The sequence below is a fragment of the Artibeus jamaicensis genome, unplaced genomic scaffold (genome assembly GCF_021234435.1).
Source record: "Artibeus jamaicensis isolate MK-2021 breed Jamaican fruit bat unplaced genomic scaffold, CSHL_Jam_final scaffold_537, whole genome shotgun sequence".
Classification (NCBI taxonomy): Eukaryota; Metazoa; Chordata; class Mammalia; order Chiroptera; family Phyllostomidae; genus Artibeus; species Artibeus jamaicensis.
The window spans coordinates 20,591,343-20,612,504 of NW_026522047.1; the positions used below are offsets into that span (position 1 = coordinate 20,591,343).

General features: G+C 41.9%; 1 protein-coding gene across 6 annotated transcripts in view; it reads right to left on the bottom strand.

Annotated features, from left to right (window-relative positions):
- SH3D19 (SH3 domain containing 19) overlaps positions 1–21,162 on the bottom strand; it is a 145,153-nt gene that overhangs the window by 35,088 nt on the left and 88,903 nt on the right. For 2 of the 6 annotated variants that reach the window (XM_037141426.2, XM_053658210.1), the window contains exons 3-8: positions 13,668–13,708; positions 9,580–9,620; positions 7,848–7,890; positions 5,966–6,104; positions 5,674–5,836; positions 3,389–4,393 (exon numbers count right to left, since the gene is read on the bottom strand). In XM_037141426.2, coding sequence (XP_036997321.2) covers positions 3,389–4,393; positions 5,674–5,836; positions 5,966–6,104; positions 7,848–7,890; positions 9,580–9,595 — 1,366 coding nt within the window. In that variant the 5' untranslated portion in view covers positions 9,596–9,620; positions 13,668–13,708. The remainder of the gene's footprint in view (positions 1–3,388; positions 4,394–5,673; positions 5,837–5,965; positions 6,105–7,847; positions 7,891–9,579; positions 9,621–13,667; positions 13,709–21,162) is intronic. The other 4 variants (XM_053658209.1, XM_053658212.1, XM_053658211.1 and 1 more) reach the window with 3 other exon arrangements.

Consider the following 21,162-nt stretch of genomic DNA (forward strand, 5'->3'; position numbering starts at 1 on the left):
GATGTGCCATAATTTATTTTAACAGTCCACTGAAAGTTCTTTCTAACATTCTGTGGTCAAAGTCCTCAATCTGGGGTCCAAGAACAGGCCCTTGAAGCTCTGGAAATCATACCTCCAACTGTGCATATATGAGCTAAAAACTCTGTTCAAGGGAGAGAAGAGATTCACAAGCTAATCCAATTCTCAGAAAGGGTTAAGAATCGCAGTGCCATAGTCTCTCCATCATAGATTGTTTGTTCTTGCTTCTACAGAAAAAAACACAAAGCATCTCCAAAAAAATCTCCCACCTACATCTCAAGAAAGTCAATGGCATTTTTCTCTACTTTTATTCGCAGTGCTTATTCTGCCCTCCTTCTAGCCCCTCACGCACATAACCGATCATTCTCCACCTGCTGCAAAACTGGCTGGCCCCTTTTCACCTTCATCCACATGCTCTTCATCACCAGGTTGAGGAAAACATTGATGATAATGTAGCTTTCTGCCCATTACCTATCTCCAGTAATGTGCTTATCATCATAATTAGTTTCACCATCTTTGGCTTGCTTCTCTGTCATTTCTTTCCCTTGAGTTCTGTTAATGGCAGAAATTGGCTGCTAAACTATTATTCTGGTCTGTGTAATGGGGCTGACAGCAGAAGTATTCTGCTTTTTTTGACAACTGGATATGATTTATAAAGGTGTGAAGAGGAATTACTAATACTTCTCAACTCCATTACATTAACCTGGAAGGCATTCTACCCATAAAATGAATCCAATATTAAATTGCCTGTTTTATGAGTTTCCCTTTAATAAATTTTGTAATCTTTACAATGTTTTCATAGCTTCAGTATTTTCTGATCTCTACTTCCTGAGATGAATATGGCAACTTCATTTTATGAAAACTATTCTTACTCAATTTTCTTTATTTTTCGGGAAAGAGAAAGAGAAGGGAAGATGCATTTGTGAGGTGCTCCCCTTTCTCCTGTGCTCCTCTCCCAGTTTCTGGCCGCTGCCAGGATGAGTGAGCAGGTTTTCACCAAAAGACCACAACCCTTTATTTACAAACACAGAATCAAAAGTTCACAAAGCCCAAAGCAATAAAGAAACAAAAACCCCTCTACATGTTGACGAATTCCGAGACGATCCTGAAGGCCCTGGATGGCAATAAACAAAGCAACAAGGTCCAATGTACACTCTATAAAAATCCGTTTGGTCGCCATAATACGGAGGATGATGCATTGGAGGAAGAAGGAGGGACTCCATTTAGGAGGCTTCCGTAGTAATCTGGGCATAAAGGCCTCAAGTGGGGCTGAAGCAAGAGGGATGAAATGCGAGGAAGATTCAAGAACTATTCAGGAGGTAAACCAGCAAGAGTTGGTAACTAATTGGATATGAAGAGCAAGAAGTAACAAGAACTACTACTTAATGAGCACTTAACATGTTTCAGACCATGTGATAGGGCTTTCCTTCCTGATCACATGTAATCCTTGCAATACCCCCATGAAATGTATTATTATCATGTCTTATACATTAGGAAACCAAAGCACTGTGGGGTTAGGTAAATCACCCAAGGTCATATGCCAATTAAGTGGCAGGCGCAGGCTGGTCTGAATTCAAGTCCAACAACTAGCCACTGTGGGACAGGAAAACCGGAGGATGATCTCTAGGATTCCCCAGGGAAGGCTGGGTGTGTGACTATCACCAACTGAGGTGCAGAATACAGGGAGAGGAGCAGGCTTAGAAAGAACATAAAGTGTTCAGTTCAGCGTGACTTCAAAGTCAACAGCAATGGTTAAGGTTACATAGGCCAAGCAGGTTGCACATTTTGCTAACATGCTGCCTCAATAATTAAATGTGGAATGAAGTGGTAGAAGTCAAGAAACAGAAAAGGCGGATGATGAAGCATGAGACTGTATTCATGTTGAATGTATACTGTTGACCTTTTCCCTTTTTGAAGATGACTGTAATTATCTGCTTAATGACACGGAATATAGTCTCAGCAATTACTAAGTGCCATCCCCACAGAACCTAGGAGGTTCTGCAAAAGGTGGTCTTTCTTGGGCCCCTACAGTTTCCACTCTTACACGACTTGCTGCTGTTGGATTTACTCATTCCTGTCCTACCTTGAATCTTGTAACACCAAAAAGGGTTAAATGAGAAAATGATATTGCCAAGACTTGAAAAGCTTTTAATGTGTTCCCTGGTTTAAGGCTTCATGAAAATGTCGGTTAGCAACATGATACAGTGAAAAATAAACTAGACTTAGAATAAAAAGACTGAGTTTGAACTCTGCCTTGGAAAAGCATAGTTCTATGACACCGGGCAAGTTACCCACTGATCTCTCTCAGCCTCATTTTCTTCATTTGCAAGTTGAACCTCATAGTACCCAGCAGAGGGTTACTGTGAGTATCCATCCAGTTAAATAATGGATGGCAGGTTATCTGGCAGAAACTCAGGGTATTCTAACATCTGTCCTTCCACTCTGTATGGAAAGAAGGCATGGTGCAGCCAGCTACCACATGTCGTGTGCGTGATAAATATTTAAGAAATGTGTATTTGTTGTCACTTAAAATACACCTATGCTGTGCAGAATCTGGTTTTAAATCAAGGATTATACCATTTTGATGCGTGTTAAACAGTTTTAAGCTGACAGCTATATATTAAGCTTATGTGTTCAAAAATTCTACCCAAATAAGTAAAGAGCAGTAAAAGAAATCTTACTAATGACAAGGAGAGAAGCTTAGTTTGATACATCAAAGATAAGCTTCACCGTCACAAGCTCCAGATGAAATGTGAGGGAAAAAACTCATACTCTTTGCTTCTTGGAAAATTTAATTGTCCTGATCTTGGCAAGAAACTTACAACTGTTATATTTGTTTACAAAACTTTGCATTCCCAAAGGAAGAGGTTATATAAAGATTAGGGGGAAATTTGCAACATGTGGCTGGTTCCTCGCTCCTCGCCTTGGGCCAGTGCAATTGAGGAGACTTCTGGGGCCAGGTTACACATTTTGCTAAATCCCATCCAGGCTTCCCACCTGGGAGAAGATTCCCCTGTTTCCTTCTGATGCTTCAATCTCCACCTACCCGAGCAAGGGCGCCAGCCTCACTTTTTATCTAATTTTTCCCTCATCCCTGTCTGCTCATTCCTGGCTCAAATAACAGTAATCTACGTGGGTGTCTCTCTCTTTCTCTGTCTCCATCGATCCATCCCTATTTTCCCCTTTGCTTCCCTGTTGGTTTCCAGCCCCCACTCAGCTCCGTGTTTCTCAGTCCGTGTTTCGCCTCTATACACACATGTGCACTGACACATCACAAGAACTCATGTACTGCAAACTGAAACAGCAAGTACCATTCACGCTCTCCTATGACGAGCTGATTCCCCCCGACCCACTCCTGACATTTACTTACCCAGAACCACCTCCGAACCAACGGAGTCTTCAACCACGTTCCCAGGTGGGGTGGGTAAGACGTCATCATCAAAACTGATGAGGTCGAAGTCCCCTGGAGGCTTGCTTTGCAGGCCCGGAACAGGGGGGTTGGCCGAGGGTCCTTCGCCCAGGGACCTGAATGCTTTGGCTTGTGATGCCACTGAGAGGCGGGGAGGAACAGTGACCGGTTTCAGCAGAGCTGCCGAGTAGGTGGGGTTTTCTGAGGAACCTGATTTCTTCGGCAGCACAGGCCGAGGAGCAGGAGTCGGGACTCTCTTGCTGCCGTCAGGGCTCTCAGCCGCGGGCCCTCCTCCCAGAATTTCATGATTGACACCTCGTGTAAGGCCAGGATTTGGTTTCTTTGGCAATTCGGGTTTGGTTACCGGGAGGCTCCCTACTTCCTGCGGTGGAGACTGTGGGGCGAGCCCTTCCCTAGAGGCCGCCTTGAGTCTGTTTTCGTGCCAGGAGTCCAGTTCTCCAGAAGTTCTGTTAGCAGCTGGTTTGGGAGCCACGGAGGGCTTCCCTGAGGCAACGGCAGGCCTGGGGGGGAGTGTGCGGGGCGCGATCTCTGGTTTCCTGGGCAGTCCAGAGGTCTCGGTGTTTGTCTGACTGTCAAATGCTTTGATCCTTGAAACAATACTGTTTTGGCTTTGTTCTGTGTTCATAATGTTCATCGCAGCCTGGCTCTCCACGTCGTTGGGATTGTCCAACAGAGACTGGGGTCGGCCTGGGGATGGAGCCGCCTCCGTGGCCACGGGGCTGGTTTGCTGGGGATTCTGCTCTTTAATGTGAGGATCTCTGGCCACTGGCCTGAGGTTGCTTTTTGATCTTGGTCTTGGCACTGGACATCTTGCGGCACTGGGGGTTTCTGGACAATTCTGTTCTTCAGAAATGTCAAAGACTATCAAAGGCGCCACATTTGCTGGAGCATCACGGGCGGAGACTGCCCGGGAAGGCTGAAGAGGCTGGAGGGGCGCCGGCAGTGCTGATGAGACCGAAGCGAGCAAAGAGAAGTTGCAACATTATAATTTGAAAGAAAAAAATAATAGAAAATACACGTATTTTAAAAGATATACATGTAAAGTATCAAACGAATTTGGTTTCCTTAATTAGTAAAAAGTAATTCCAGAATCAATGGGAAAGTGTTTATACTCAGCTTCCTGCAGGAGTGTTCAAATTACACTTATTCGTAAGAAATATTCAATATGTAATATTTCAAAACACTGTTAATTTTTTAATTGTCTTTTATTCTGAGATTTTTAAAAGATTTTTTAAAATTTATTTATCTTCAGAGGGGAAGGGAAGGAGAGAGGAGAGAAATATCAATGTGTGGTTGCCTCTTGTGCGTCCCCTGCTGGGAACTGGCCTGCAACCCAGGCATGTGCCCTGACTGGGAATCAAACCACCATACTCTGGTTCGCAGGCCTGCACTCAATCCACTGAGCCACACCAGCCAGGGCAAAACACTGTTAATTTTTTTTTTAATTTTTAATTTATGCTTTGATTTAATCTTTTTAAAAATATTATTTATTTATTTATTTTTAGAGAGAGAAGGGAGGGAGATAAACACAGGTGTACAAGAGAATCCACCAGTTGCCTGTCTCACAGCCCTAACTGGGGGCCTGGCCCACAACCGAGGTATATGCTTTGACTGGGAATTGAACCAGCAACCTCTTGGTTCACAGGCTGGCACTCAGTCCACTGAGCCACACCAGCAAGGCCTGATTAACGCTTCATTGTATTTTTTTCCATTATCATTTAGTCCCCTTGCACCCCTCTCCCCATAAAAACACTGTTAAATTTCTGATTCTCAGTAGACTTATCACATGAACCATTTCTCTTTTGCTGCCAAAATCCCAACAATTCTTGCTTTACTTTTCCAAAGACACGTGCTTTCATATGTTATCCAAATACAATGCTTTTAAAAAGCCTCACAGGACAACCACCTTTAGCATCCTATCGAGTTGAAGTTGCTAAATATAACATCCTTCTTGATGAAAATATGGCATAGCGATAACACCAACCATGAGTTAAAAGGATGATATTTTTGTGACATGAACCAGGGTGAGCTCAAGAGACTGGGGCCTCGGTTCCTGAGAATGAGCTATTACAATCACAGCAAACCCAAATAAAGCAAGCACACGTGATCACATTGGCTGGGAAGCGGAGCTCAGTAAATGATGTACAAATGGAAAATTATTTTAAAGGCTAGAGCCTACTGATTACGTTCCTAGAACTAGGTCAGAATTAGGGAAGACAAATTACTTGCATTACTTTGAGGCAGATGGTTGTCTATTTCTTCTGCAAAGTCTGTCTGAGTTGCAGAAGTAATAGTGTGCCTTGGAGAGGCAGCAGCATTATTATTATTTGTCGTATTAACTTGAACTTGGTTGATTTCTTTTATGACTTGTTCATAAGACGGTGGGAGCTGTAAAATAAAGAATGAAGATTTTAGACATCTCCGGGCAATAGCCAACATGTTAATAGTCTCACTGTTCTAATCTTTGAACTTTATTTTGAAAATAAAATGGAAAGAGATAACGTGGTATTTATTCACCTCAGCAGGAACCAGCTCACTGGGCCTCCAAGGGCCTGCTGCGGAGGCCGGGGAGAATCCCAGTCCTGGGGGTGGGGCTCCTGGGAACCATGAGGCCTGCCTCAGCGGCTCAGCTGCCACAATGGTGATCTCCGGGCGCCTGGCAAACAGAAGCCACAGTGAAGTTTAGCAAGTTGGTAACAAGCTATTGTCTGTTTGCAAATGCTCAGAGATTCATGAAAACAACTACTATCCAAAAAAGTTGCATATGAACCACCAAAGTCACAGAAATGACCTGTCTGGCCTGGGCTGTCTCTAGCAGTACACCCAGGTAGCCTTCAAGGAATCCAAGGGCAGTCATCCTCTGCGATTTTGGCCTCAAAAAGTTAGAGATGTACCCTAAGTGCATCTGCCTTGGTGGGTAAGAAAATGGACTAAGTAAGGCCCCTACGAGCTCTTCATTCCAGGTCCTACAGCACAACACAAATATACTGTAAAGTAGAAAAGTGCACTGGTCAAACAGAATTGTTATGTTGTTGTTATAAAGTATATACTAAAAAAAGATAACATATAAGTAGAATATGCTTTTCCTCCTTATCCCACCTCTGTCCCAATTTCAAGTTACACTGAAGTGCTCACAGCTCATACGTTCACTTCTAGACCCTGACGTGTGTGTCTGTGTTCCCGGTCCACTGTGTATACGAATTTGATGATTAACTGTTAATGCTGAGGAGCCGCAGTGATTTAGGCGTGACTTCCTTCATTGTCTTAACCTCAATCTATAGTTTCATGGTTAAATATTTTCTTCCTCAACGCGATTTCCTAACAAACACGAACTGTGTGACTCTGAGCAAATCAATAAACCTCTCCGAGCCTCAATTTTCTGTTCTAACAAATAGGGACGATACCTGCCCTTCCTTTCTCTGGCACTCTATGGAAAATAAAAACAAAAAACACTGTCATTATTAAATCCGTGCATAGACACACTCTCATGCTAGTTTGTCAAACAGCAGAACCTGCTCAGTAAGTTTGAATGGTGTTACCTAAGAACCTCCACTTATAGCTTGTCTAAATAATGAGTGACTAAATAATAAACGTTAACCACTCTACATGCATTAGTCCTTATGACAACCTCATGAGGTAGGTCTACTTTGTAACTAATGATGGGGATAGCAAAGCTGAGAAGAGTTAAGTAGCATGCCCAAGGTCACATGGTGAGAAAGTGGAGTCAGGATTTGAACTTGGGTGATGTCTCACTCTCAAGTCCTTGCTCCTCCTTCCCTGATAGTATACGGTGAGAAATGTGAAAGCAAGGGGAGTATCTTATAAAAATCCATCCATTTACCCACCCATTCACCTTTCTATCCATTCAGCCTGTCCTTCCTTCTATGTATCCCGTGACTCAGTCCTCCTTCCCCTACTCCTCCCCTCTCTCTGGCCAGTCATCTAGCCACTAATTCATTCATCCATCTATCCATCTATCTATCTATCTATCCAGCCTGCCTGCCTCTTTTCATTTCTTTATTCTCCCATCTAATCCCCCATCCTGTCATCCACCCATTTTATCTGTGCAACATTTACTGAGTAGCTATGAGGTACACAGCATTTCTTTGAAGCAGTTCCAATGATGCGTTACATGTAGCAGCTGCTTAATAAACATTTTCAAATTGATGTCAGTAAATAATTACTGTCAAAAAGAACACTTTCAGGCTTGTATTGCTTCATCTCTTAAGCAAGCTCTTCATCACTCAAACTTAACAGATTAGTTCAAGAAATGGTTTGAAGAGGCAGAATGCTATAATACAGTTCTTATGAAATAGAAATATTTAACTTGCTAACTGATAACATACTTGTATTTCACGATTAGCAGAATATATGCTCCCCTTTATAAATATAAGCGTACCTCCTATCTCGATGAAGCTCGCTCTGAATAGAAGTCCGAGAAGCTATAAAAGAAAGAATACATTGATATAGCATAAAATTATTATATTCAATAAAGATTTAAATTTTTACAGGGAGTATTACTGAAAAAAATTAACTTACACTTGACATCATATAGAATAGATTTTTTTTTAAAGATTTTATTTATTTATCTTTAGAGAAAAAAGGGAGAAATTCCACCGCCAGGGCCATATAGAATAGATTTTAACATCCATAGTAGAAAAGCAAATCAAAACAATCTTTTCATATGGTATAAAGTTAATTATAGTTATATATATATGCGAAATCAATTCATAAGAAAGCATAGATTTGGAAAGCTCTCTAAAGCACATTTTGTAGTTCTGAAAATAATTTAAAGAAAGGAGAAAATAAGACTGCTAAAAATAGAAATTGCAGAAGAGCATTTATAATGACATGAAATAACAATGGGGAGGAAAATTTGTTAAATATCTATTCTGATCCAGGACTATACTTTTGTAATATTTGTTTATATTCTACTGTAAAGAGGGTGAAGGCGGTCAAATTTTCATCTATTTTCTAACTTTCCTGGAGTTTTACAATCTTCGAGTTATTTTAGTACTTGAACTAAGAGATAAGAAATGCAAAAATGTTCAAATCATTTTTATGAACCTGTTTATAGCACACGTTACTGCATATGCAGCTCTGACTTTTCCCTGAAGCCTCTACCTCGAAAAGCTAGATCATTAAATTTTTTCCAAATTTTATTTTTAAATTAAGTTAATCTTAATCAGATGATCTGGCAAATATTCACATACAGGGTCACATAATACACATATGTGCAATAGAAAATAATATCCCTATTTTCAAGAAGTGCATTCTAACCATATCTTTTAAAAGAAAATCTTCAGCCCTGGCTGGTGTGGCTCAGTGGGTTGAGTGCCCACCTGCAAACCAAAAGGTCTCGGGTTCGATTCCTGGTCAGGGCATGTGCCTGGGTTGTGGGCCAGGTCCCCAGCTGGGAACAAGTGAGAGGCAGCCGATTGATGTGTCTCTCACACTTCGATGCTTCACTTCCTCTCTTTCTCCCTCCCTACCCCTCTCTCTTCAAAATAAATAAAACCATTTAAAAAATGAAAAGTCTCCAAATACTACACTGAAATGATTTGTTGTACAAACAGGAATTTGTTTCCGATATTAACTATTTCTACTAGTTGTCCTCATATCTCTCCAATACTCTAATTTTTCAATACTTCTGATTTATAAAAGTTGATGGGGTGAACATTTTCTTTCTTCTTCCTGTTAACTTCAGATTCTCTCTGAACAAGGAGGTTGACAAAGCTGGGGAGGCAGGGGTAGAGGTGGGAGGTGGGAATGAAATTCTGGCTGACGATTCAATCTGTTCTGGGTTGGCCAACATTTGAAAGCAGACCCAACATTTGAAACCCAAACCCTTAGATCTCAAGTTGGAGAATAATGCCCTGTATTAGTATCGTCAACTGGTTTGACTTACTTTTCTACTGAGAGTTAAACCAAGCTGAAGTGCATTCTGCCTACTGGAATAAAAGGACAGGGAAACAAAAGCTCTGAGTGGTGTGTCTGATTAGGAAGAATGGTTTCATCAAGTCAGAGGCTCATTGAGTGAGCTGCAATCACATCACCATCATCACTAACGCCAAGATCAGCAGATACAGCACTTGTACAAGACATCGTGTTATTTATTGTCACAAACATACCTCTTCCACGGGGCATTTTTGCTGTGCACTATTCATGAGTGCTACGGGGAAAAAAGAAGGGGTTACAGAAGAGGAAAGGGAGAAAAAAGAGTGAGCCCAGTTGCCTATGCTCCGAAAGGAACCGGAGAGCACGACTGTCCGGTCATGCCACTCTGCGGACTTCTGTGGAAAGGGCAAGTCGGTGAGCCACTGTTCCAGGGGGCAAAGAAGTCTGGAGTGGCGAAGACGTGTCTGTACAGACCAGATATATACACACACACAACCACAGGAAAAAAATTCTACCTATAGTTTTAACAACAGCACAAAAAGCATCAAAAAACCATTTTGTTAAAAAAAAAATCACTCTGCTACTTCAATAGGAATCGATATTCAAGTATAAGTAATACTTAAAAGGAAATTCAGTAGTCAATTTACATCCTTCTACATTAGCCCTTTTCACTTGATCCTGCCCTTTCTCACCGGAGGACACTGGTACCAGGTGCCCCCTGGGCAGCAGAGCGACACTCCTACTCCGGACACAGCTGAACCAGGAGCGAGAAAGTCTCCCGATCACACTCACAGGCTCCACATCCTTCCATCCTTCCCCATGCAGTGCTTTTCCCCGCCCTGCTCCGATTCTGTTTTTCACATTCACTCATGTATGAAATCTCTTTTTTGTCCTGATCTTCATGGAATGACTGGCACTTTTTGTCAGCGTTGAACAGGTTTAGCTTCTGGAAACACTTCGGATGTCCATGGGAGGTTTTTTGTGCAGTGTCTTACACTCCACTTGCTAATTTCTTAACTACCCGCTTAATCCATTCTTACTTTCCCTGATTAAACAAACTTAATGTAGTTGTTGCCAGGAAAACTGAATTTGCCACCAAGGCCCATATAGACCAACAAGCTCTTTTTAGCCCTTGCCAAAGGCTGCTTGTCTTTCATGCATTTTGGATTAAGGCCACACAATAAAGGCAGTATTTTCGGTTGAAGTTTTCATATCATTTTGCGGTTTATTATGTGGAAACTATTCTAGCTCATACAGTTAAATTCTAACTACAAAATAAATTAATATCCAGCTGTTTATGAAAGACTGAGATCTAGAATTGCAATATTAGTACTAACAACAACTCTTCCTACGCTCCAAGAAGATCGTGAGCATGACAGGAACCTCGGTGACCATCCTATTCCAACCATATGGGTGGGGGGCTGGAGACACAGAGAGGTTGAATGAGTCACCCCAGGGCACGCACCCCTCGACCGGGAGGGCTGGGGGCAGTCTGTTCCTTGAAGCAGTGCAACTCCCTGTGGAGCCAGGAGAGCTGGATGCTCGGCCTCATTCTAAATAATTCAAAAATATCAACTAAATGATGGTCAGAAGAAATAAACACAGAGAAGGATCATTATAGTTATAATAAGCATCCTTGCTCTAATCCTTACCAATGTAAACCACAGTAATAAAAAACAACTAACTGTATTAGCTGGAGACAAGGTGTGAGCCAGATGCGTGTGACGTGATGACAAGAACATCCATCTGTGCAATGGGAAGCTCACGGCCTCCGAATCCGGAGGTCTAGGTTCACGGCTGAGCTCTACCTTATGAAGCCACGCAGCCTCTGGGAGACTCAGTGTCCTGGCCATCTGCAAAATGAGGTCAACCTACCACACAGACCATTATTTTGTAATGTATGTGAACAGTGCCTGACTTAAGTAGGCAATTAATATTAGCTATTTCTGAATTTCAGAGAATAACTCTTTTAAAAAGTTAACGAAAAGAAAAGCATAAAATTCTGGACATATCTAGTCAGAACACTTTAAATATTTAGGGCTTGCAAGAATAAATGAAAAAAGACCTCAAGGCTTGACTGAAACCATACTCATTATGAATGAATTTAAAATATAATACAGTTAAGGAACATTGCCTTAAAATGTGATAAGGCCTTTCTCTTTGTTAGGGTTAGATGATTAAGTCTGGGACAGTAAAGCAAACATCTCGGGGATAGTGGGCTAGGTGAGACAACGGTTGTTTACAGCTTTTTCTTATATTAATAGGATGGGCACAAGGGCCCTGCTCTCTAGCAGGGACGCCACAGTGACTCTCCACACTAGTTACACAGCATCCCATGAGCATCTGTTCGGCCGACTTCCCTGCACGTCAAAGCAAGAGTTTTCCCATTGTTCCACCTCCTTCCTCTGCTGGGGCTGCTTCACCAATTCCCTCTTCTTTCTGGCTCTAGTCCGATCTCTCCACTGATTCCTTCCCTGCTACCTACAGAGACCTCCAAGATTCCTCTTCCTAAAGAGTCTGTGAACGTGTTCACATCTCCTCTCTGCCAGACCCTCATCCCTTCTCAAGCTACAATCTTTTCTTCTCCTATTTACCACCAAATTTCCTAAAAGAGTAGCCTACCCCAGCTGTCCTAGCTTCTACATACCCCATTCATTATTCAAACTGAAGTGTGCCTCCCAACCTCAATGTTCTACTTAAACTGCTCTCGCAGAGGTCAGCGCTGACCTAAGTGCCATGTACAATGACCTGTTCTCGGCTGCCTTGTGCCTGACCTTGCTGCAGCACTAAAGCTGTTTGTGCTTCACTCATTCTTTTCCAAAACCTCCCTTCCCTTGACCTCTAACACCCAGCAGTCTCCTAGTTTTCCTATTACGCTGATCATTCTTTTTCAGCCTCTCCTGCCCGCTCCTCCTTAATATTTGCATGACGTGGGCCTCAGGGTAACAAGCAAGATCCATCCTGAAGGATCTGTGGGAAGTCAGACAAATATTACAATCCCCATCAAAGAAGTCCTGAAACCCAAGAGAGAGGAAAGGTAAGAAGTCAGAGAACACAGGCAGGGGCCAGCAGATGGGACTCAGTGAATGGAGGACTCATCTCAGCAGGGCTGGGGTTTCAGATCATGTGGATTTCTCCCTACAGCACCTTAAAGGCATACCTTGGTCCTAGACACCTAGAATCCAAAGATTCTGTCCTCTGTCATCTTCTCATCTTTCTCCCTACATGGTTAGCTATTCCCAGGATTTTGTCTACAACCTTGATGACCCCCAAATTGTATCTTCAGGAAGAAATTCTTGCCTAAATTCCAGACCTTCATTTCCTATTTAAATGACCCCTTCTCTCTCTCCCCCACTCTCACCCCCAGGGCTCTAAGGCATGTAAAGTTGTCATGAATTTTTTACTTTCATATCTGAATTCTTCAACATAAACTGTGGCATCCCCACATTTTTAAAATTCACCACTCCCAACAACAACAAAAATTAAATGTGGGCAAACATGGAGAACTGTGGAATATCTTTCTGTATTGCCACCTTAAAAATTGTTCACTGCAATAAGTTCAAATACATGCTCCTCAAAACCTGTGGATATCCTAAATGCATACTATCACAAATTATATTTCTAAAAATAGTATACATCCTCCTTAGGGTGGCGATCTCAGCTCAAATAATGTGAAGAACATCTAAAATCCTTGCCTTATCTTTTTTTATAACAGGTAATTCATGTGCCATTTGGAAAATGGCTCTTTTAAGAGCCTTTTATTAAAAAGGATGTTAAAATCCTTCACACCAAGAGTACATTTTAAAGCTTTAACGCAGAGGTAAGGTTGGTAGGTATGCATCTACTATTCTGGAGAGAATTTTATCAGGCACTTCTATCTCATATGTGGAAGTGTGACCCAAACTCCACAGACATTTTCACAGTTAAATATAAACACGGTGGAAGCAAATGAATCAAAAAGGACAGGGCTTGTTTGATATTTTTTCAAACCCATTGGATGTCTCTTATCTATAAAAATGGTTCCATAAAACTTACAATTAGATCACAGAAACTGACTAGATAATCCAGATTTATTTTAACAGCTTAGTTCTATAAGATAAAAATTTTGTTCTGAAGAACTGGCTTATCAATAAATGAAAGTTGAAAACAAAGCTGAAACACAGGCAGCATGTTCGAAATGGCTTATTGCTCCTTAGGAGAAGCTCCTCTTGTTGGATTCTTTGTAAGATTCATGAAATTCAATGACTGACTGACTAGAAATCTAAACCATCATTTAAAGTTATTACAGAAGAAAACGCAGAGCAGGAAAAAACAAACTTACATCTCTTGATTACCGCTCTAATGGATGACAAGGGTCCTTGGCTAGAAAAAGAAAGAAAGAAAACTTATTACACATTCATTAATCCTTTTGAAGAAGAACCATTCATCACACCAGGTCATTTCTGGGACTCTGTACGGCGCCATGCAGCAAGTCGGACACATTAATTACTGGTCTATCCTCTTTACAAAACACAAATTAAAAAACATTTAACAACTGCCTTTGATATTTAAGATGTTTTATGGGAGGTGAAGAGGCTGGAGAAGTATATCTGCAGTATAAATAAAATTTTGCCTTGAAGTTGCTTTCATAGCTACCTACATACTGTGTCTTCCAGGGAATTGCTTGAAGTCAGGTAGCAATTACGTGGGTGCTCAAAGGATTTTGAACCCCACCCCGCTCTTTGGTTTGACTTTGGAATTTCTATCTTCTCAGGTCAAAACAGACCATGTTTACAGTCAATTTGACCTGAGGACAAACAGCATTTCCCCCTAGGATCAGAATTAAAACATCACCACCTAAAAATAAAAGTCTTCCGCTGGGATTTCTGTTCAATAGCTGGTTAGTCTTGACCGCCTCCCTGAGTGACCAGGGGCAAGTCACAGAACTCTTCCCAGCCTCCATTTAGTCCCTGCCCAAACCACCTAGAACTGCAAAGGTTTATGCTATTAGTTTCTCGGGTTGTTTGTTTGTTTGTGTTTTGTCTTTATTCATACCAGCTGAACTGTGTTTTTTTGGAATCATTTAGAAAAAAAACATACAACCACGAAAGTTAAATAATATGATTTAGAAAAAAAATTCTTGTTTACAAAATTCTTCAGTTTTTTTCAGAATGGTATTTTAAAATTTATACTTTTTTTTGAATTTATGCTCATTTAAAATTTGTGACTGTGGTAACCTGCACAAATCCTCTTGCTGTTTCTTAGATAGGTAAGACAGGAAGATACCAACAACATACCAGTCCATTTTATGGGAGGGGTACTTTAAAAATATACCGTTCAGTCACGTCAGAAGGAAAAAGGCACTAGGAGGTCTTCAATACAAAGAACCTAGGACCATAATATAAAAACACGCGTTTTCGGCAATACTAATTTTTAAAAAATATCTTGAAGGCTTTCTACTTGAAAGTCAATGCTATGAAGTAATATAGAAGAGGTTAACAGCACTAACACACACACAGATTGACTAAAGGTTTTAGGAGAAACTTCTTGGTGTAAAACTGGAATGAATCTGCACGTTAATATCATGCCTGTTGATGCAGGCACAGTAAGTATAAGATCAAAATCAGTGTTTAGAAAAAAGGACAAAAATCCAAAGTTCTCTGTGTTGCCCACAAGATATAGGGATGTTACTGAATGTCGACATCTCAATTCCCTTGCTCATTAACACTGATTTGGTGGGATGTCATTCCTACTTAAAAACACCCTCTGTCCCCTGTTACCTTTGTGGAGGGAAAGGTATTCAGACTGAGGTGCAACACGACAGTACTTAGGTCACACTATACCCCCAACCCACACACAAATATGGTGAAATCCTAACCTCCAGTACCTCGGAATGTGCACTTACTTGGAAATAAGGTCACTACAGGTGTAATTAGTTAGGATGAGGTCATACTGCAGTAGGGGGGGGCCCTAATCTAATCTAACTGGCTTCTGGAGAAAAAGGCCACATGAAGACAGAGACACACAGGGAAGGTGTCATATGACAACAACGGCACAGTCTGGAGTGACGGAGCATCAGGCCAAGCACACCAGGCCAGGAACGCCAAAGAGTGCCAGCAAACCCCCAGGAACTAGGAAGGGGTGCGGCAGGATGTGAGGGTGAATTTCAGAGGGAGCCTGGCCCTGCCAACGCCTTGATTTCAGACGTTTAGCCTGCAGAACTGCGAGGACCCCATTTCTGGTGTGTGTGCACCTGTTACGACAGCCCTAAGAAATTAATACAGGGGGAAACAGGGCTCCTGGGGTGCTGAGCAGATGTGACAGTCCATTGAGCTGTACACTTCATGCAATTTTCTGTGTGTTTCTTCAATAAAAAGTTAGGGGACGGTGGAAATTTTAACACAAAATAGAGTTCTGACTGAGGTCAACCCAGGCTCTACGGTTCTCAAGATTTGCAGTATCACGTTTAGACTAGATCAACCAACCAACCAACCAGAATTTTGTGTCTAAAACTGCACTGTCCAAATTCTCAAGAGTTTAAAGTTTTCTCGTAGAGGTTAACAGGTATCCTGGGAGGGAAAATTAAAAAGAAAAAAAAAGCCCGTGGTCCAGTACCTCTCCAAGGGAAGTGGTATGGAGAGATGCTAGCTACGCATGCAAACACTGAGGTTAGAAGACATTCTGCAGAGTAAGGGCTAGAGGTGAGGTTTCCACTCCACAGTGTGAAGAGAAAACCTTACCGGAGTCCTCCCTGGCATGAGCTCAGGCTCCTGTCTCAGGGGGGAGCCTCCAGGAAGGGTGGCCACCATGGAGGCAGACATGGCCCCAGGACCACTGGTCAAAGGAGGGGGACAGCAGAGCCTGCTGGTTCGGAGAGCTAGTTCCGGCTTCCACCTAACTGTCCATATCCCCTCCTGGTGCCTACCCTTGCTGGCTGCTGTGACTGTGCAAATTACTTTCTCTAAGGCCCTTTGTTTCCTCATGTGTAGAACCAAGGATAACCCAACTTCCCTATGAGGTTGTTATAAAGAGTAAGAGGGAGAACCCATTAAAGCACTGTATACAGTGCCTGGAACAAAGTGTGTGTTTAATAAATTTGAGATGCTATTGTCATTATTATTTGTTCACCATCTTTGGGGCACCACAAAACATCCGACCCTACAACAACCATTGGTAGGGCCTCCCTCTGAGGTCTGATGGCATACAGAGAACAGACCTAACTAACAGTTTCTGTTTTTAAAAGAGTTGTTTCTTTGAGATTTCTCTCCTTGAGAGAAGAAAATAGTACACAGTTTCTTTCCTGTGTACTATTGACATTTGTGAAGGGGGGGGGCTGTCTTGAATATCGAAGGATAATTAGCAGCATCCCTTGCCTCTCTCCCTATTAGATGCCAAAGACACTTCCCCCAGCCCCCTGCCAGATGTGCCCTCCAAAAATGTCTGCAGACACTGTCAAGGGTACCCAGTGGGGGAGGGGAGGGGGGAGAGGTGGGGGGCGGAGACTGCCCTCAGGTGAGAAACACTGAACTACGAGCAACAAAAAGGAGCAACTGGATCTATCTATACGGACAGGAAAGAAGCTGGCTCTGCCATTTCTGATTGCCAGGTTGATGGCGGTAGTAGTGGGATACAACTGGGGGCAAAGGCAGTGATGGGGACAGAAGAAAGAAGTGAAAGAAATTCCTGGCACCAAGAACAGTTTTGGAAAAATGGTACTACGCTACACCAGGTGGAAAAATGAGTCCTCCTATGAAGCAACATAGAAAAATCAGTCATTCTATGAAAAGAATCTTTATGAAGTCAGGCATTTATCAATCAAGGATTACCTGCACTTTAAAAAAACGGTACTTATTTTAGGACTACACTGAACAAAAGTCCTTGACTTGCTGCATCTCAGAAAAAAATCATTACACGTATTTTTATAAACAAAGCCTTGGACAAACATGGATTTGCTTCTGAAAACAGAAGGCAATAATTCGATATTCTTATAGAATATAATGCCCAGGTATTTTCATCTTGAGCGTGTATCAGTCCAACTTTTATCACCCAATATTACCTGCTAAAATAGGCAATATCACGTAATAGAACATATGAGTTAGTAAATAATATTTGTCACTGAGATAAATATAGAGCTATGATGCCATTTTAATAGTGTCTAAATTAATATCATCATCACAATATGTAGGACCAGATCTAACAAACCACGGGGAATAGAAAAGAGTAACTGGAGTTGCTTGAAACTAATGAAAATAAATTATTTTTTACTTCTAAATTTCTGATGAACCGCCATGGTTTAAAATTTGGGTACGGTTAGAGGGTGGATTCCTTCTTTAAAATTACAGAGCAACAAACATTAATAAAGAGGCCCTGGCTGGGCAGGTCAGTTTGTCAGAGTGTCTTCCCGATTATGCCAAGGTTGCGGGTTCAATCCTTTGTCAGGGCACATACAAGAATCGACCAATGAATGCATAAACAGGTAGAACAAAAAATCGTTGTTCCACTTTCCCTTTCTCTCTCTCAAAAAATCAGTAAATTGCCCTGGCTGGTGTAGCTTAGTGGATTGAGCGTGGGCTGTGAATCAAAGAGTTGCCAGTTAGATTCCTGGTCAGGGCACATGCCTAGAGTGTGGGCCTGGTCCCCAGTAGGAGCCATGTGAGAGGTAATGACACACTGATGTTTCTCCCTCTCTACCCTCTCTCTAAAAATAAATACAATCTTTTAAAAAAGATTGCTTTAAAATATCAATAATTTGTTTAAAAATTATCTCAAAATATTAGTAAAGAAAAATAATTGAGTGTTCACTCTAGTAGCACATGTACTAAAATTGGAATGATACAGAGAAGATTAGCATGAGCAAGTGATACAGGGTGCAGCCAAGGGGGGACCCCCCCAAAAAAAAAGATTTGGAATGGTGTCCAGAATTCAAAGTGTATAGGAATATTGGAGAGACATATAAGATGTCCTCACCACCCCCCAAGGGGGAAGGGACCAATAGAGCAAGGGCCATTGAGAGCTGTTTTGCATAGCAACAGTTTTGCAGCTAACCTCTAGAATGGTTATTTAACATATCTATAACCCTTTAACTGGTTTCATAGATATGTTAAATAGCTGTGGCCAAGTTTTGAGGGGGGGGAGAGAAGGGAGGGGCTTCGGACCCAGGATGTAACTAGGGGCTGCACCCCTGAGTGAGGGTGCCTGTGTGAGAGCTTGGAAAAGATTGGCTCCAGAACATGAGGGGATAACTGCCCAGGTGAGGAGAGGGCCACGCGGTTTGGGGCAGAATCGAGATGTGACAGCCATTGAAGGGAGAGCCACGCCATTTGGGGCAGAGTGAGGATCCCTGCAGTCATTAGGGGAGAGCCACACGGTTTCAGCAGAGTGAGGACCCGTCTTGCTGAGGTGAAAAAGGCAGCCACGTGGTTTTGGCAGAGTGCGGACCCCCTCCTTCCCAGTTGAAAAGGAAAACCACACAGCTTTGCCAGAATGGAGATCCCTGCAGCCAGGTGAAGAAGAAAGCCACATGCTTTTGGTGGAGTGCGAACCCCTGCAGCTTTGGTAGAAGAGGCCCACGCGGCTTTGGGGTGCCCCATTTGGCCGCGTGGCCTGGAAAGCAGGAGAGACTTTGACTAGAACCTGAGTACAAAGGACTCTTTCCAGTGGACCTTGAGAAGGTGTCACAGTACTTTGGATTAACTCGAGATCCTGCACAGTGACACAGCTGATGGTGCCAGCGACCTGCAACACAGACGTGTGCTCTTTTCCTGATTTACGGTACCCAGATTTGGGACAGTGGGAGAAGGGAGCTGTGTGGGTGTAGGAGTATACCCTAAAGGACTTTGATATTTTAGTGGAGGCGTTAGGCCTGAATAGCATTAAATAAACATTTTGTTTCCTTTTCACAAATCTCTGGCATTGAGAGATGTCTTTCCAATTGGCAGTGGACAGAAGAGCCCAGTAGATATTAGTATTCTGTCCTTGGGAGGGGCCCTGTTCTTTAGCAGTTACTGGCATCCCTAGGTGGGATGCCAAATATTGCCCCCCTCAGACCACTTACTAGGTAACACAAGCCCCCTGAGCAAGGATGACATGCAAATTTGTCAAGCGTTCCATATATTTTTGCAGCAGTTGCAAAAAAAAAGAGTTGTGATTTGATTGAAATAAAATGAAATGTGTTGTCCTCCTCTAAAAAAAATGATGGAGATACAAAATACACTTAACAATACTCTGAAAGGTATATGAGTTCTGAGTTCACTTTATCATCACCATGACAGGCCAATCATGATAATTAAGATTTATAATAGAACATCCTTCAAGTTCTATCAGGTACTTTTCTACTTAATCTCTTTCATGGACAGGCAAACCATATGTGCAACCTTTATTTGCATATTTAATTTCAGGACAGATAAAGCTAATACACGTTTAAATGAGTTCCATTAACACATTCTACCTATTACGAAATTTGTAAAGTGAATTCTATTGCTAGTTATACCTGTGAGCATAACAGCTATGGGGGAAAAGCAAATAGGATGCGTGATCTACCTCCTGGGGCATCAAAACTTGGTGCCAAGAGCAAAGAATTTGAAGCCAGCCAGAGACTGCCTATTTGTATGAGCTCAGCCAATTTACATACTTACTGGAGTTGTTTCCTTACCTGTAATATGAGGACACTGATGACTATCTTTTGTTACTAAAACCAAATAAAAAACTACATAAAATATATAGCACAGTACTTGGCTCAAAAAATGTTCGTTACATTTACTACCCTTATTTTCCCATAGGCGCCTTTCTATAGTTCATACATAAGCACATGAAATTTTTGGAGCTACAGTGCCCACACCAGTTGCCTCATAGTTATCATGACTACCTTACAAATTCAAACAGTTGACCATTTGCATTTCAGTTGTAATTATTATTCACTACTTTTAGCCATTCTGAGTTTCACAATGCATGCTTCTCACATACCTAATCCTTTGTACTTTATCTCCTACAAAGCCTAAACTGCAGGAATAACAAAGCCGAGAGAACAAAACAGACGAGGCTTTTCTGAGCACTGTATTATCCCACTGAGGACCCAGAGCCAGGTTCCTGCAGGTCATCCTTCCCACGACGTTTTTCACAAATCGGGCGCGGAAATCAGCAGCTCTGCTAAGCAAGAAACCCTCAAAAGTGTTCAAAGATCTTGGAAGAGGCTTTTGACTCTGTTAATAACTACACAGTACATTTAAAATTAGAATATGTGGCTCAATCCTTCCCATTTCTCTAAGTTGTTTTTCTTTTTTCTTTTCTTCACACATGCATGTCTTGACTTCCTGATTAGACTGCAAACTTCTCAAGGAGCGACTGTGTCACGTTCTCACTGAACTAATGTGAACTGTCTCACTCAGAGAGAAATAAATACAATTTGCATAAGCACATACGATTCTACCCACAATCTATTTAATAAGCAAATCCCCGGGAATATTTTGTGCTGGTTTTCTTCTGGAATTGGAATGGTTTCAGCTCCCAGTTATATCTTGTATCCACATCTTGCCAAAAGTGCCTGGCTCTAACGTCTTAAAAATAGGTATTTTTCATACGAAATGTCACCTTGATGACCATCTGATGCTCAATGAAGAACAGTACTATCTTCTGATAGTAGGTGGAAAACAGGCCAGAATCAGCGTCAGATACTGTGCATTAGACTCCAACACAGCACCTCATTTGGCAACAAACACCGTACTTTGTGTCAATTAATGGTGTTTCCGGGGTAATTCTGCCTGTTCACAGTTTTTCATTGTAGACTATCTTTAGAATCTGTCTCTCCATAAGTTAAGCCTGTGGTAATTCCCAGTAAACAA